The 16,499-nt window shown below is 41.8% G+C and overlaps 1 protein-coding gene across 2 annotated transcripts in view; it reads left to right on the top strand.

Moving 5' to 3' along the window:
• RGS12 (regulator of G protein signaling 12) overlaps nt 1-16,499 on the top strand; it is a 164,201-nt gene that overhangs the window by 108,303 nt on the left and 39,399 nt on the right. For both annotated transcript variants that reach the window (XM_063135889.1, XM_063135890.1), the window contains exons 11-13: nt 875-948; nt 5,005-5,131; nt 12,053-12,149. In XM_063135889.1, coding sequence (XP_062991959.1) covers nt 875-948; nt 5,005-5,131; nt 12,053-12,149 — 298 coding nt within the window. The remainder of the gene's footprint in view (nt 1-874; nt 949-5,004; nt 5,132-12,052; nt 12,150-16,499) is intronic.

Genomic DNA, 16,499 nt, shown 5'->3' with positions numbered 1-16,499 from the left:
ATGGACAACCCAGAAAAGGAACCCATGATTTGTTGTGAACTCTGAGTTGTTTAAATCATGGGTTGTGATCACATATGAACATAAAACCATTCATGGGTTGTTTTGCCAGATCACAGAAACAGTGGGTAGGAGTGCTACCACTCTTGCCCATTGCCTCTGTGTTCTGGCAAAGCAACTCATGAGTGGCTCTGAGTATGCCAGTACTATAGTGACACGTGGCATTTGGGATACAGGGAGGGAACAGATGAAGGAGGAGGGGGAAAACAACCTAGGTATTGATAAAACAAACCACGGTTTGATTATTTGCCAGATAAATCCTTGCTAGGGCAACAAACCATGAGCTAACCTAACCATAGGTTAGCATTAGGTGTGAACCAGGTCAAAATCTAAGGATAAAAAGTATCAAGGAATACTTTGCATGTAAACACTGTACTGAAAGTGGGCAAAGAGTCATCGACAAAAGCAAGCTAGAAAAAGTTTAAGAAGATAATATGTTTTAATTTCAAAGAATTTATCTGAAGAATATATCTGAGGATTGATGATTTGGAAACAAATATTTGAATAATTGAAGTAGAATTTATAGATTCAAACGGAACTTGTATCTACAATGGTAGTATACCCCTAAATAACAGGTAGTTCAGAGATTGTTTTATTGTTCAGTCATAACATTATGTTATGCATACTGAACATTATATTGTTCGGTATGCATAACATTAAGGAAAATATTGTATTTATCTTGTCAAGTAAAAGACTACATGCTTCATGTGTAATATTAAAAGTTCATTACTTACGCATAGCTCTGCTATTTGTTTTAGAAATATTATTAAAGAAAGTTCCACAGTAACGTATCATTTTGTCCCTTCCATGTTTATAGCCACTTGTATTGCATCAGGACAGCAGCATTTTAGATTCTCGAGCTCTTCGTTTGGAGAAGAGAACTTTATTTCGGTAAGTAAATAGTTCTTACCTTTGTGCTTTTTAAAAGCTGTCAATGCATGTTAAAAAAATGGTCCCACTCTGAAATAAAACAGATGGCATTCACCCAAGGGCAACATTTCCTTAAGGATACAGGTGTTCTGACGCATGAACAGGGTTCTACAAGGAAGTCCCATTCACTTCAGTGGAGAGGGCAACAGGTATAGAGCTGCAGCTTTCATTAAAGTGAATGGGGTTCCTGCTTTGGAGTACCTGTTGAGTAAGCACCTTGGAGCTGTGGATCAGGGGCATGATGTATAGCCACAACTTGGACTGAAATGTAGTTAACAATCCTTACACTTTTCCATAGAAATTTAAGGTTTGCCTTTGCTTTTCAACACCAAACCAGTTCCTTCAACACTACGTTTGTACGTTCAGGTGTAAGACCAGCCCATGTCTTAGCGCTATTATTATTATTATTATTATTATTATTATTATTATTATTGCACCATCAATGTGCATGGTGCTGTACTTAGTAAATCCTAAGGTCACATCCTCCCTTTCCCCTAGTTTACTCATATTTTCCTTCAAAAGTATGGTATGCCACAAAGTCCCTGGCATAGTTTTCTGGAAATCAGCACAAGGGAGGGGAGCAGGAAGAAATATATAAACGCATAGAGCTCCATCATACCTGCATGTTTGCCCTGGTTTACCCTCGAATTATCCGCCCTCATTTCCATAGCGTGGGAAAGCCTGATCAACTTACACCTTTGCACTTTTACATTTCATTCATCTTTATACCTCTCCTCTCCTGCATACCAGCCGTTGAGATATTTATTTATTAAATTTATATACCACCCCATAGCCGAAGCTCTCTGAGCGGTTTACAAAAGTTAAAAACAGTGGACATTAAAAAAAGTATACAAAATATAAAAACAACAATATAAAATCGTATCCATTTTAAACAACACATGCATATTCCCACCCCCCCAGATCACCACTGTACCTACAGTGCATTGGTTGGTGGTAGTTGGACACCACGCCCTACCTACCTATGTGGTTATTCCCTGTTGCCTAGGCTACACCCATTCCCCTCACCCTGCCTGGAGGCTTTGGAGCGTGCACATGCTAAAGTCAGATGCAGGCTTCCCTTTGAGTAAACCCCATTGAACAGAGAGAGACTTACCTCTGAGTAAACAGAAGTAAGCATGGGGTTGCAGAGCACTTCTTTCCAGTTTGCTGTTTAAAGACTTAAAAAAGAAAGATTTTGAGTGACCACACTATTAAAAATCAGTTCTGTATGTGTTTACTCAGAAGTAAGTCTCTCTCTGGCCTTAGCTAGACCTGACGGCGGAGGGAAGATCTCGCATTGTGATTAGCGCAAGATCCCTCCTCCATTTACATGTAAGGCGTAACAACCTCAGGAGGAGAGGCGTCACGCCCACCATTTTTTAAAAAGAAGATGGAGCGCATGAACGGTTGTGCTCAAAGGTAAGTTTTTTTAAAAAAAAATAACTTAATTTCCCCACTCCCTCGCCCTACCCCGATGGGCGCAGTGCGGCTCCCGGCTGGGTCAAGCCACAGCAACGGGCCACACGTTCTGTGGTCTCAGGCTCAGCCCAGGACCGTGGAAAAAGCAGGCCCAAAGTTGAGGGTGAGATCCCGGGGCAAGGGAGTGATCATCCCTCTCTAATCCTGGGATCCCGTGTGCGTCATGTGGATGCACAGGGACAAACCAGGGGTTCGCCCCAGGATTTCGCCCAGTCTAGCTAAGGCCACTATTCAATGGGGTTTACTCAAAGTACGACTGGGATGTAAATGCAGTTGAAATCCGTGGGATTTACTTTTGAGTAAGGGAATCTGCGGATCTGTAGTTTATGAACTTGAAGATGCACAGCTTCACATAATCAAAGCCATAGAGGATTGATCCTTCGAACTTATACACTACCAGTAAAGGGGTTTAAGGAGGGGATTTAAAAAAACATTTAAAAAATCAAGAGATGACCCAATTTGATTCAAACTTGGCATGCTGAAAGCCCTCCATAAGACCTATCACTGTGTCAATTTTGATCTCTTTATCTTTAAAAATGAGGGCGCTGCTGGCAGGAGGGTGCATTTTCCACATTTAAGGTGAAAACACCAACTCAGGAGTAAGAACATAGAGTTCAATGGGACCTCTTCTTGCTCCAGAGGGACTGCTTATAACCCACATGCAAATTTAATCCATAGATTAATTGATTAATCAATTAAAGTTCCTATCAGCTGCCACTGGAGGTTGCATAGTGTTGTGTGAGAGATGCAGCCAGCCCAGTCCAGCTTAACACCTTGTTGGGGAAACCAGCCCAGAGAGCCTGCCAGGTAGCCTCTCCCAATCTCCAAGGAAATGAACGTGAGGAACACGCCCCCACACCCAGCTTCTGCAATGTCACCAATGCATCCCCCTCTTGCTTCCCTGCCTTCCCAAAGCACGTCATGAAGCAAAGGTGGACAAACAAAAGTACAGTGGACTGTTCTTTCATTCAACCCAGCAGCCAGGAAGCAGGAGGAGGAAAGGATTTGAATTTGAATTTAAAAACACCCGCTGGAGAAAAGGCATGCCCCTCTCTTTTGTCATCAATACCGCCCCTTGAAAACATGCCCACAGAACATTGGATTGAAAACGATGGATGAAAATACACGTTGAGGGTAGTGCATTGTCCTTTCAATTTACCGGAAGAACCAGACTTCCCCTGTGCCAAAAAAACAGCACTAAGAGGGGGTGGGAAGCGAGGTCAGGGCGGGACACGGGCGACGTCATCTGAGTCCTTTGCACACAACCCACATCGACAGTGGGCTAAAATGCTGGTGTGATGGAGCCCATAGTTTATTCAAATAACAAAAATCTTATGTTCTGTAGCTAGATCAGAAATGAGGGGAAATCAGAGGACACAAAGAAAATGTGTGAACTTATAGTGACAAACCAATATTTGGTGCTATGTCTGAACCAACCCTTTCTCTCATAACTGCCCACTCTTCCTGGGAGTTTCCCATCCATTTCTGTTCTTTACCTTTGTCTTTTCTTGAAATACAGCCTTGGCCTTTACTTTCTATCTTTCCATGTAGAATAATTCAATGTTATTTAAGCTTTGGTTTTTAAAAGTTTAAATTATCACTTTTTATGTTAATTTCAACATACATTTTTTGTGAGATACTCTTCCTTTTTTTACTTGATTCCTATATAGCTGCCCATTATCCACAAAGTCTAGTGACTGTGTTTGTGGGGCTGTGCTCCTACCTGTTGAAAGTCACAATGGATACTGTTCATGGCATACCTACAGCAAGATTGTTAAGCCCATCTTCAACATACACTGAGCACACTCTGGTCCTGGTTCTGACCTGGATTTAGGGATATGTTTGGAAGGGTGTTTGTTTGTTTGTTTGAAGCTCAAACTGGCCCAGTCTCTTCATTTCTAGAAGATTTCTTCTTGTATGTTGAACAACTGTACACAGGTAGATTACCAAGGGTAGATGAGGAGGCATTTTCTATGGTATCTTCCAGATTACAGAGGTTTCATCACCTTGGAAACCTGTTTGAACCCATTCTGTTTATATTCTGGTGGTAATTCAAGCCTTTGTTCACTTGAGACAGCCATTATAATCGTAACTGAAATTCCTGTCTTTGAAGTAGTTGCTCTGCTTTTTGATAATAAAGGCTAGAACTATGTAAACCATCTAGAGGTAAATAAGGAAATACTTATTTGCAGAGGAGGCATCAAGGAGAAGCTACATTCATTTGTTGACTTGGAGATTTCTTGGGCAGCTAGATGAGTTCTCCTGGTTTTCCACAATTTCCACAGTCTGGACATTGTAGTTGAACGATAGAGCAACCATACCATTTTTATGGAAACAATAATGACTGTATTCCCCCAGAACATGTATAGTGTAGTGGATTTTTGAAAGTTATGTGCCGATTAGTGGAGATACATAGGATTAAATAAACTGTTCACAGCTTCTCATGTACTTAAATCCCCAAATATGTTTGCAAGCCTCTTGTATATTTTGAGTTGTTTTTATTAGCAAAAACTTATTGAAATTCTTCATTTATTTTAGGCTGGATCTCATTCCTATCAATAGATCTGTTGGCTTAAAGGCTAAACCTACCAAACCAGTAACAGAAGTCCTACGGCCAGTGGCTGCAAAATATGGTTTAAATCTTAATAATCTTGTGGCAAGGCTAGTAAGTAACTCACTCCAAAAAGTTTAAAATGTTAGCTTTGCTTATCTGCAGAATATTGGAATACTTGGAATACTTGTAATCTCTTTGCAAATGAAGCACCATAGATTGAGGTACAATTAATGATACCTCAATATATGGTGCTTCTTTTACAGAGACTACAACTTTATCTTGGGCTCCTTAACCCTTTTCTTCCAAGGTGTCTTTCCATTGTTGCTGTTTCTTTCAGTATTCTAGATCAGGGCTGGGCAATTCCTTCGGTAGTGCCCACTGGTGGGTTTGGAACCCCATGGGCACACAAGCATGGGCACACAAACCAAGACGGGGCCTTAAATCGAGCTGCTATTAGCGCCAGGAAGACAGTAATCCTGCCTGCACCAGGACTGTTAGGGACAGGGAGAGGCATAAGCCTCCTCTGTACTCCCAGCGATCCCAGCTGCATCGCAGCCTATGGTGCTGGGGAAGTGGTTGCCTGGGGATTTCGCTGCAGTGCCCCTTTTCCAGCTCAGTCGGTCTCCTGACAGTGCATCAAACAGCTCCATGTGTCCTTTTCCCCAGCCCCTCTTCCCTATGGGTTGACTACCTCTGCTGTACATGTGTTTACTTATATGTGTAATCATCCCGACTACAGGCTAAGGTAATGGCAGTAATTCAAAGCAAATTGAAAGTATACATCCTACTCCAGCCAGCTTTGCTATGGTGAACTTAAAGCATGACCAAATGAAAAAATCTTACAGTGCTTTTGAAAGATGCTGAAGCTTGGGCTTTGTCACGTTCTCATAGAACAGAATTCAGCAACATTGGACAGCTGCTGAGAAAGTATCTGCCATGCCTTTGCTCTCCGCCCATAGCTTTGCTTTGTTAAGAATTACTTCCATTGGGTTAATTGGTCGCTTAGGTCTGCTGGTCCTTCCCAAGCAGTCCAAGTTGTTTAAATCTCATTTAAGGACGGAACAAGAAATTGAGAGGCACATGAGGTTGAAGCTTCATTTGATAATCTCTGTGGAGCAGCTCCCACTTTGAAAACTCTAGCTGGTGAGCAATGTAAAAAGTAGCTTTGCCACTTCAGGAGCTGTAGTTGCTGCAGAGAAAACAACAAAGAAAAAGTCCCAAAACCTCAAAGTCACCTCCAATGCCATGCTTGGTGCCATTACACATACATCATGTGGAGCCAGAGATTGCAGAACCTACAATTAAAAAGAAATGTCAGAATCGTCAGCATAGCGAGGACCTGTACTCACCATGTTCTAACCCAGACAGTGGTCTTGGTAGGTCAGGGTTCTAATCTGAGCACAGAGTCTAGGCATGGGTTTGGTTTACAGCAAGAGTAAGCCAGGCTCAGGTTCTAAATAAGGCAAATTCAAGCAAAGGATAGGTTACAATAAGGTAAATCAGGCAAAATAGAGGCCTGATTCCAATAAAATGAGTCAGGCAAAGCAGATAGTACATTAGATAGCGCTCTGTGAAACTCAAAAGAAAGAATCACAGGAGTAGGCTCAAATATTGCTACAACTGCAAACCCAAATTGAGCATTAAATATTGCTGCAGCTCAAACTTAGTTGTTAGCCCCAGCCCTGATGATCAAAGCCTCTTCAATTTAAACAGGCCTAACCTGTTTTAACAGTTGTTGACTCCATGATAGGGGGAACATGATTCCATTAGAACTTCTGATCTGGAGTCAGAGGATGGCAATATGATCTCCTTAGTCTGGAGAGAGAGAGATACCAAATGGACTCCTCTTGTGTGAAAGCTTCAAGGACAGGGTCCTTCTGTCGGGTCCTTCTGAAGGCAATTCCATTCTGCCCCCTGATGCTCCTTCTGAATTCTTGGTCTTGTTCCCTGAAGATGGGGAGTTATAACTAGTGTCATGACAACTTCGTACAAACTTACCCAGAAGTTTAATATTCACCTCTTGTGCCACAAATTGCATGTGGTCCTCAACCTAATTGTGAACAATTGAGCTTTTGTGAATTTTCTCTCTCTCCTTGGCTAAAACTATGCATTTTTTGTGAACTGATATCCATTCTTCAGACATTAAGGACACAAGACCCATGATAGACCAAAACAAATATCCATCTAGTCCAACATTCTGTTCATACAATGGCCAAACAACTGTCCATGGGAAACCCACTCATGTGCAACAGCACCCTCCCACCCATGGTCCCCAGCAACTGGGGTTCATAGGCATACTGCCTCTGATACTGGAGGTAGCATATGGCTTACGGTGACCATAAAAGGACACCCAACATGGCCAGCCCCCAAAGGCCCACCCCAACATGGCCTTCATCACATGTCTGATTCTACAGCTTACAATTAAGACAAATCTGTTCTATGTAATATCTTAATGTTAAAATCACTGAAATAAAGAACAAGTGAGACATTCAATGTATCTGAAATTAACTTCACCCGCTCCTACTTTTGTAGCTTTTGCTGTACTTTGTAGCTTTTGCTATACTGTGTGTGGTACAGTCTCCCCTTCCTTCAAATATCTTTTCTTATTGCATATCCTTTACTGGATGACCATAGTCTCACCTTTCCTAATATTTAACACTCTTTCCCCATCACCTTTCTCATAGCCATTTTAAGTCAGGCTCCAGATTCAGCATACTGCTACCACTGAATAAATGAAGCAGTTGACAAGCGCAGAAAAATCTAGTACAACAAACTAGCATTCGGAAAGAGTATAAAATACTATTACCCTGCAAAAATTAGTCATGCAACAAAATGGACTAAAGGCTTGTTGCAGTCACTTCTTACTCCCACCTCTTAGGTTGTTTCACCTTCTGGTTTATCTATGAGAAACTATCACAATGCTAAACAAGGATCCTCCCCTCCTTTTATCCAAATATCTCCTGAATTTACACTGCCTCAGTGTGTGGAGAACAGAAATCCCAATCAGGGAATGCAGCGCTCAGCCCAAAGAAATAGGTCCCACTGATTTCAATAAAGCTTCCTCCCGGTTCAGTGAATATAGGATTGCAGCCTTAAATGAAGGTGCTTACAAGGCTCTTCGTATTTTATTGCTGTTCATGATAAATCTTCACAAAATCTTCTTTTATTTAAGCAAAAGTTTGAACAGTGCAACATTATACATGTCTACTCAGAAGTTTCATTGACTGCAATAGGGACCTGCAATCCTAAAGTGTTAACATAAACATAATTACAAACACAAAACAGGATCATTGACAGAGAAGGGGGGAGTTGTTAGGAGGGTGAGGTTTCTGCAGTTGTGGAGCAAGATGAACACAGTTTGCATAATTTCTGAGTCTTGAAGGTGCCACAAGACACTTTGTGGCTTTTGAACACAAAAGAAACGAGGTGCTTCTGCTTCTTCACATCTGTTCACCTTTCTGGAGCAAGTGCAAGCCCCTTCTGTCAAGGAGGACTATGCATCCACCAGAGCCTGGCCTTGTGGAACATGCAACCAGCAGGAGCACTCTAGAAAGTGGCAGACAAGGGGAGCAGGCATCAACAAGAGTGGCCACAAAGAACAGGCAAGAGGTCAAAACACAGGTAAACCGTCAGTACGTTACATAGTCGAAGAGCAGAGTCCTTTACGTCCAGCATCCAAAATTGCTTAACAATACCATTGTAAGCTGGTGCCTGACTGTGCAGAGAGAGGTGACCAGCAGCCTAACACTGCATTTTGCCATTGTAGACAGTGAGCAGGTATACTGGCTGCTGACATGTTCATAGGAGTACCAGAAGCCTTCCTCATCTGTTGCTTCTTCCAACCTGGCCCAGGTCCTTTATCTGGGATAGTGCCATGCCCCTACTTGAGGAGTCCTCTTCAGAGGAGGAGCTAGAGGACCTAGAAGGCCATGATGCCCCAGAAGTCAAATCCCCAGACCAGGGACTGCCATTAGTTTCTCAGAAGCCCGAGCCCTCCAGGGAGGTGGCTGCAGGGCCATCCCCACCAAGAGAAAGAGACTCTGCCTCTGAGGAGCAGCCCCGACCCCAGGGACTGTCATCACCTCAAGCGACTAAGTCATCACTGGCTCTTGTGCGACTAAGTGCTCATCTGGAGAGAAGGACTCCTCAGGAGAAAGTTACTCCTCAGGAGTAAGGCTCTGCAGAAGGAGGCTTGATCACACCAGCTGAGCTCTGGGTGGGATCCAGCAGGCTGTGGGCTTAAAAGCCTGCAATAGGCTTGGAACAACTTTGGTCCACCTGCCTTGTGTTTCCTGATACCCTGTTTCTTGACCTTTGGACTGCCTAAAATTGATGGCCATCGCTACATCTTGTGGTAGTGAATTCCATTGTTTAACTATGCACTGTGTGAAGAAATACTTCCTTTTGTCTGTCCTGAATCTCCCACCGATCTGCTTCATGGGATAACCCTGGAGTCTAGTATTATGAGACAGAGAGAGAAAGAGAGAGAGAGGGAGAGAGAGATGTCTCCCCCCTTTAAAAGAAAGAACGTTGTACTTAATGGAATATTGATATTTCTACACATGCAATTTTCTGTTCCTTCTTTTATTTTTATTTTTTTACAGTTTGTTTTCTGTTTTGTTTTGTTAAATTCACATTAAAAGGAAAAAAGATTAATAAAATTGTCCCCTTAACCACTTTCCCCACACTATGTATAATTTTGTATACCTTTATCATTTCCTCCTTTACTCGCCTTTCCCCTAAACAACATAGTTTTATCTATTTTATTTATTTATTTATTAAATTTATATACCGCTCTATAGCCAAAGCTCTCTGGGCGGTTTACAAAAGTTATAATCTAGTTCCAGATATTATAACTTTTCCTCATAGGGGAGTTGCTCCACTTCCTTGATCACTCAGTTTCCCTTTTCTGTACTTTTCCCCACTCTACAATATTCATGTTTAGGTGTGATGACCAGAACTGTACAGAGTATTCTATAGAAGGATTATGATATTGGCAGTTTTATTTTCAAATCCTTTCCTAATTATGCCCAACGTGGAATTTGGCTTTTTCACAGCCACCACACACTGGATTGACATTTTTCATCGAGTTTTTCCACCACAACATCTCTTTCTTGCTCAATTGCCACTAGCTCAGATACCATCAGCTTATACTTCAAGTTGGGATTTTTTTGCCACATCATGAATCACTTTACACTTGATTACACTGAACTGCATTTGCCATTTGGATGCCCATTCTCCCAATTTTGAGAGATCCTTTTGAAGCTCCTTGCAATCCCATTTTGGTTTAACCACCTTAAATAATTTGGCATAAGCAAACTTGGCCAGTTCACTGCTTGCTACTGATTCCAGATCATTTATAGATAAGTTAAGAAGAATTGGTCCCAATACAGATCCCTGTGGGACCCCACTGTTTACATCCCTCCATTGGAAGAATTTATCATTTATTCTGACTCTCTGCTTTCTGTTCTTTAACCAGTTACTGATCATAAGAGGACCTCTCCTCTTATTCCATGACTGCTAAGTTTGCTCAGGAGTGTTTGGTGAGGGACTTTGTCAAAAGCCTTTTGGAAGTCCAAGTAAACAATGTCCACCAGATCACCCCTGTCCACATGTTTATTGTCACTCTCAATCAACTCTAAACGGTTAGTGAGACAGAAGCCATGTTGATTCTTGTTCAGCAGGGCTTGTTTGCAATCTAGGGCTCTTCTAAACTAGGAATTTATTGCATGCACTTGTGATTGGCCACTCATGGAAGTTTGCAGGTTCATTACATGACGTCATCAACAACTAGGCTGTCTCCTGAGCTATGCCGTGGAAATCCCGCTTTTAAAAGAAACACAGATAATGTGGTAATATCCAGAAAAAGTTGGATCTCCCATGTGTAAACTTAGTATTGCACAATAATTCCACCACTAGATTGTGCTGTCCAGGGTGGACAGCAGACCCACATTTGGATGGAAGAAGACATCGCCCAAAAGTCAGCAGATGGCTCTGAGTAATCCCCCTCCCCCTTGAAATGATATCTTGAAATCTATCCTTCCCTTCACACACAAAAGAAAAATATGCATGATTTGGGAAGTAAATGGAGTTGGAGGAACCAGCATGCTTGCCTCAAGGTGAGTACAGCAGGAAAAAGCTCAACACAAGCCCCACCCAATCAAACGGGTCATTCAAGTAAATGTTCAGAACCCACAAAATTCTCATACATCCCTAGGCACAGAGAGAAAGAGAGATGTCATTCTGCAATACTGTAAACTCCACCCATTTTTAGCGCTGGCTCCACCCACCATCAGATCTGGCTTCACTCACCCTGGTTCAGTTTCGCACCGGTCAATGGCCCTTCATAAGAAAAAAGGCCTTTTATACACATTCAATAGGAGGGCAGTAAAGGATGGATCTGGGCAAGATCTGAGTTAGTCAATATCTGCATAAGCTGTATTAGTTCTTATAGATACCAGTCTATAGCACTGCCCCAGCTGACTGAACCTGATGTGCCACCTTTGTAATGTTCAAATCAATTTAATAATCATTGCAGGTTGCTTTTCCACCATTCTGAAAACTGGTGTATTTGCTACTGAACTGAACGTTTTTCCAAGTCAGAATCATCTTGATTACAGTTTGGTTAAATTTTATTACTGCTTGATTAAATTTTAATCCATACGTTTTCCAGAGTAAAAAGCATACTCTTTCTGAGCTAGATTTCCCCCTATCAAATTTAACATTAGGGGCATGATCCTATACAAGTTTAGACAGAAAAAAAGGTCCTATCATTCCCAGTATGCTCCAGCCATCCTAAAAGGAATAAGCTTTCATGTCTATATATTTTTTGAAAACGTAATGTTTAAACACAAGTAGTTCAGTTTTTAGATTTCTTATGGCAACATCAAAAATCCTAAATTTTATTCCTGTCTTTCCAGATAATGGATTCAAAGTAATTCTTTTTCACATAATATATTTTAAATGCAAATCCATAATTCAAGTTGTTCTGAAAATATATATTTTTCCTATTGTATCAAAATTTGATGACAGAATGGTGAGCAAGAACCAATGGATCTTGGAGTTCCTATCTCTAATCTGGATGGTCAGCGGGTTATTCTAGATGAAAGGCTACCAAAAAAGGGGAAAGGTAAGCAGTGTTGACAGTATGTCATTTTTTATTAGACTTTAGTCATCTTTTCTTCACATTCCTAGAGGTAAAGTTATTGGAAGTAAAGTAATTTGGAGTTCAATCATGGCTTTTGCATGTAATCTGGTACCTGTTATTTATTTATTTATTTATTTATTTATTTTATTACATTTATATACCGCCCCACAGCCGAAGCTCTCTGGGTGGTTGTGGGATTTGGCAATCAATCCAGAATTCTGATAAACTTTAATTTTAAACAAAAGAGAGAGAGGGACAGAGGAACCAGTGTGTGTGTGTGAGAGAGAGAGAGAGAGAGGGAGAGAGAGAGAGAGAGAAGCCAGAATGGAAGCACACACACACACACACACACACACAGAGAAAGAGGCACTCCTAACATTTTTATGATTGCCCCCTCCCCACACACACTCTTACAGCAATCAATTTGTGGTGGTGCCCAGGACACTTTTTCAAAATGCTAAATATGTTCATGGATCCAAAAAAGTTGGAGACCCCCAACATAAACTATTTATTTGTAAATAAAACACAGTGGAGGCCTAGAGCCTTTTAATTACAGTCAGCCATCTTAACAGTAACAGTCAAAAAATTCCCACACTTCCTCTGGGAGGTAAGGGTTGCCCCCCTACATATATTAACTTTTCATTTATCAGAAACTGTTTCATGAACATAATCATGGATCCATACAAGTATTAGCACAGGAACAGTACTGATACAACAAGCCCTGCAGAATTTTCAGCTTATGGAATTATTCTGAAACACACAATTGCTGGGTGCATCACATATGTGGGTTCTGCGCCTGCGCAGAGCTTGACTTGGGAAATTTCCATAGCTGAGGCAGTTTGGCAAGAACACCTCCCCACGCAGTACTGCACATGACCAAAGGGGTTCCTGTCCAATCTCCTAAATTCTCTTTCAACTGCCATTGTGGCAACCTTGTCTGGAAAATTCTCTGTGAAAAATTTGTCTGGAGGCATTTTTATTTTACCCGTCTTTACTCTTTTTCTCTTGTTACCTTCTTTGTGTCTTTTTTTTTTCGTGATCTCCAATCGCCCGAAAGGGCACATGGCCCTCAGGGCTCCTTTTAGAAAATGCACGAGGGGCAGCAGTATGCTCCCACCCTCGGAAAGGCATTCACTCTGCCTACTTTGTTTAGGCGAAAGCCACATTGTGGAAGCTTGTAGTTTCTGCCAGGCCTTTTCAAAAGTAAACAAAGAGGCGTAGATCAGACAGACTCATAGCTCTCCTCTGGAGCAAGGTCTTACAGGTGGTTTGTTTGTTTGTTTATTTATTTATTTAATTTATATACCGGCCCATAGCCAAAGCTCTCTGGGTGGTTTACAGAAGTTAAAAACAGTGAACATTAAAAAGTATACAAAATTTAAAACCATCAAAAATATAAAAACAGTATAAAACAACAGTATCCATATCAACAGTTGATATGCCCAGTTCGCAGAAATCCACCTTGGACTTGGCCGCAGCAGAGCCCTAAGTCCCTGTTATTGGACGCAATGGCTCGCCTGAATTGCCTGCAACTCCAGGCAAGGCTATTACTTTTTCTTTAGCCAGCTAAGATGGTAAAATACACCGCACCAGTTTCAGAGGAGCAAAGGAAAAAGAAGAGAAAGAAATCTTTTAGAAAGACTATACCTTCTCCTCCGAGGCCAACTCCTCCACCGGATCCAACCACTTTGGTACCAGCAGAGGTTCCTCCACTCCAAATATTAATGGATGCACCTCCACTATCGATACCAATACAGACTCCACCACCACCACCGATGCTCCATTCCCCCATTCCGACAATCCGTTCAACCACAATTCCGGAACAGAGGCAAATGTCAATGTCGGAGGGTGAGATTAGGGATGTCTTGCCAGTCCCTATACGTTTGAGAGAGCCTCAACCTTGACCTCCTAGGAGAGATTGTAGCATGACACTCCAGATTCAATGTTTTCCGCACCTTCTGAAAGAGATTGTTATTATTATTGTGATCGGTATGCAAGATCGAGGGATAGATCTCGCTCCCTGCTTAACTTGGACAGATGGCCCCCAATGGACCCGTCTTTCTCCGGACCATAATACTGGGAACATGATCTCTGTGATCGAGGCTGTTACAAAGGATGTTGGCATGAGGTTCCTTGGGACTGTTACTATTCTGAAACACGTTACCATGAACCTCTGTGTATGCAATGGACATCGATGCCTTCTGCGACAGTGTCTAATCTGCCATTACAAGTACCGAGTAACACTCGACAGCAGGGCGAGCTACGAGCACAGCCTGTCATTAGGGATCCTCCATTACCACATGGGACAATGGTGTGCGCACAGGGACATTCTCAGTCAACACAACTGGGACCACTCCCAAGATTGGGAGACCCATGGACTCACCAGGTGTGCTGTCTCCCTGGAGCACAGATTAGAGATGTGACTGAAGGGTTACCGAAACTCATAAAGTCCACGGACACATACCCCTTTCTTCTCATCCATGTGGGACCCTAAGGTCATCCTCGGGGTCCTTCTCTGCGAGCCCCTGCCAAAGGAATTGAAGCAGGTGGCTACCAGGAGGAGGGCCTTCTCTGCTGTGGCACCTCGGCTGTGGAATGAGCTCCCTAAGGAGGTTCGCTTGGCACCTACATTACACGCTTTTAGACGCCAGGTGAAGACCTTTTTATTCTCCCAGCATTTTAACAGTCTATAAATAAATTTTTACTTGGTGTTTTAAATTTATAATTTTGTATTGCTGCTGTTTTTATCTGGTTGAGCTTTTATATTGTATTTTATATTATGGTTTTATACTGTTTTATACTTTGAATGGTTTTAATTTTTGTGAACCGCCCAGAGAGCTCCGGCTATTGGGTGGTATAGAAATGTAATAAATAAATAAATAAACAAACAAATAAAGGCAGGCTAGGTGCCTGAAGAAAAGATTTTATTAGATTGTAAGCCTATGCGGCAGGGTCTTGCTATTTACTGTTTTACTCTGTACAGCACCATGTACATTGATGGTGCTATATAAATAAATAAATAATAATAATAATAATAATAATAATAATAATAATAATAACAACAAATGATGTCGCCAAGCAGAGCTACGAAGAAATCATTTCAGACTGTGAAGCTCTGGGAAGGAAACTGAAGAACTTTGGGGCCCAGGTAGTTTTCTCATCCATCCTCCTGGTTATTGGAAGAGGATTAGAAAGGGAAAGAAAAATACTCCGGATGAACGACTGGCTACAAAGGTGGTGCCGACGTGAGAACTTTGGATTCTGGGACCACGGGCTACGCTACTTGGAACATGGACTGCTGGCATGGGATGGGTTGCACCTCACAACTGCTGGAAAGAATGTGTTCGGCCACAGCATGAAGAACTTGATCAGGAGGGCTTTAAACTGAATCTTACGGGAGCGGGAGATGTAAACCTCGAGGCAACAATGGATGAAGGCCAAGGCACCACAGTACAGAGAACAGCTCCAATAGTGCCCCAAAATAGTGTCTGCAACAAGGTAGGAACAAAGCCAGACTATAAAACACATGGTCTTCGATGTCTATATACTAATGCCCAGAGCATGGGAAACAAACAGAACGAACTTGAACTCTTATTACATGAAGGCAAATACGACTTGATAGGTATAACTGAAACTTGATGGGATGACTCCCATGACTGGAATATAGCAATTGAAGGATATAACTTGTTCAAAAAGAACAGAAGAAATAGAAAGGGAGGTGGAGTTGCAGTATATGTTAAAAATACCTATCCCTGCACAGAAATACAAGCGGATCAGACTGAGAGCCCCATCGAGAGCATCTGGATTAAAATAAATGGGGCAAGGAATAAAAAGAACATGATAATCGGAGTCTACTACCGATCACCCAATCAAGGAAAAGATGAGGATGAAACTTTTGAGAAACAAATTGCCAGTGTTTCAAGGAAGTGTGATGTAGTAGTGATGGGGGACTTCAATTACCCTGATATCTGTTGGGAGACCAATACTGCCAAAAGTAGCCCTTCCAAGAAATTCCTGACATGTGTGAGTGATAACTTTCTCCTACAGAAAGTGGAGGAAGGAACTAGAGGATCAGCAGTCCTTGACTTGATATTGACCAATAGGGATGACTTAGTGGATAAAGTGGCAGTTACGGGAACTCTGGGGGAAAGTGACCACATCATACTTGAATTCTTGATTATGAAGGAGACAAAAGTTGAGTGTAGCCATACACGTACTCTGGATTTTAGGAAAGCTGATTTTAATAAACTAAGAACTATGATAAGTAAGGTCCCATGGCAAATAAGCCTAATGAGAAAAGGAGTGCAGGATGGGTGGGAGTATTTAAAAAAG

Source organism: Elgaria multicarinata, chromosome 10, assembly GCF_023053635.1.
Source record: "Elgaria multicarinata webbii isolate HBS135686 ecotype San Diego chromosome 10, rElgMul1.1.pri, whole genome shotgun sequence".
NCBI lineage: Eukaryota > Metazoa > Chordata > Lepidosauria > Squamata > Anguidae > Elgaria > Elgaria multicarinata.
The sequence above is the reverse complement of the archived record's forward strand: the minus strand, read 5'-3'. Positions and strand labels throughout refer to the sequence as shown.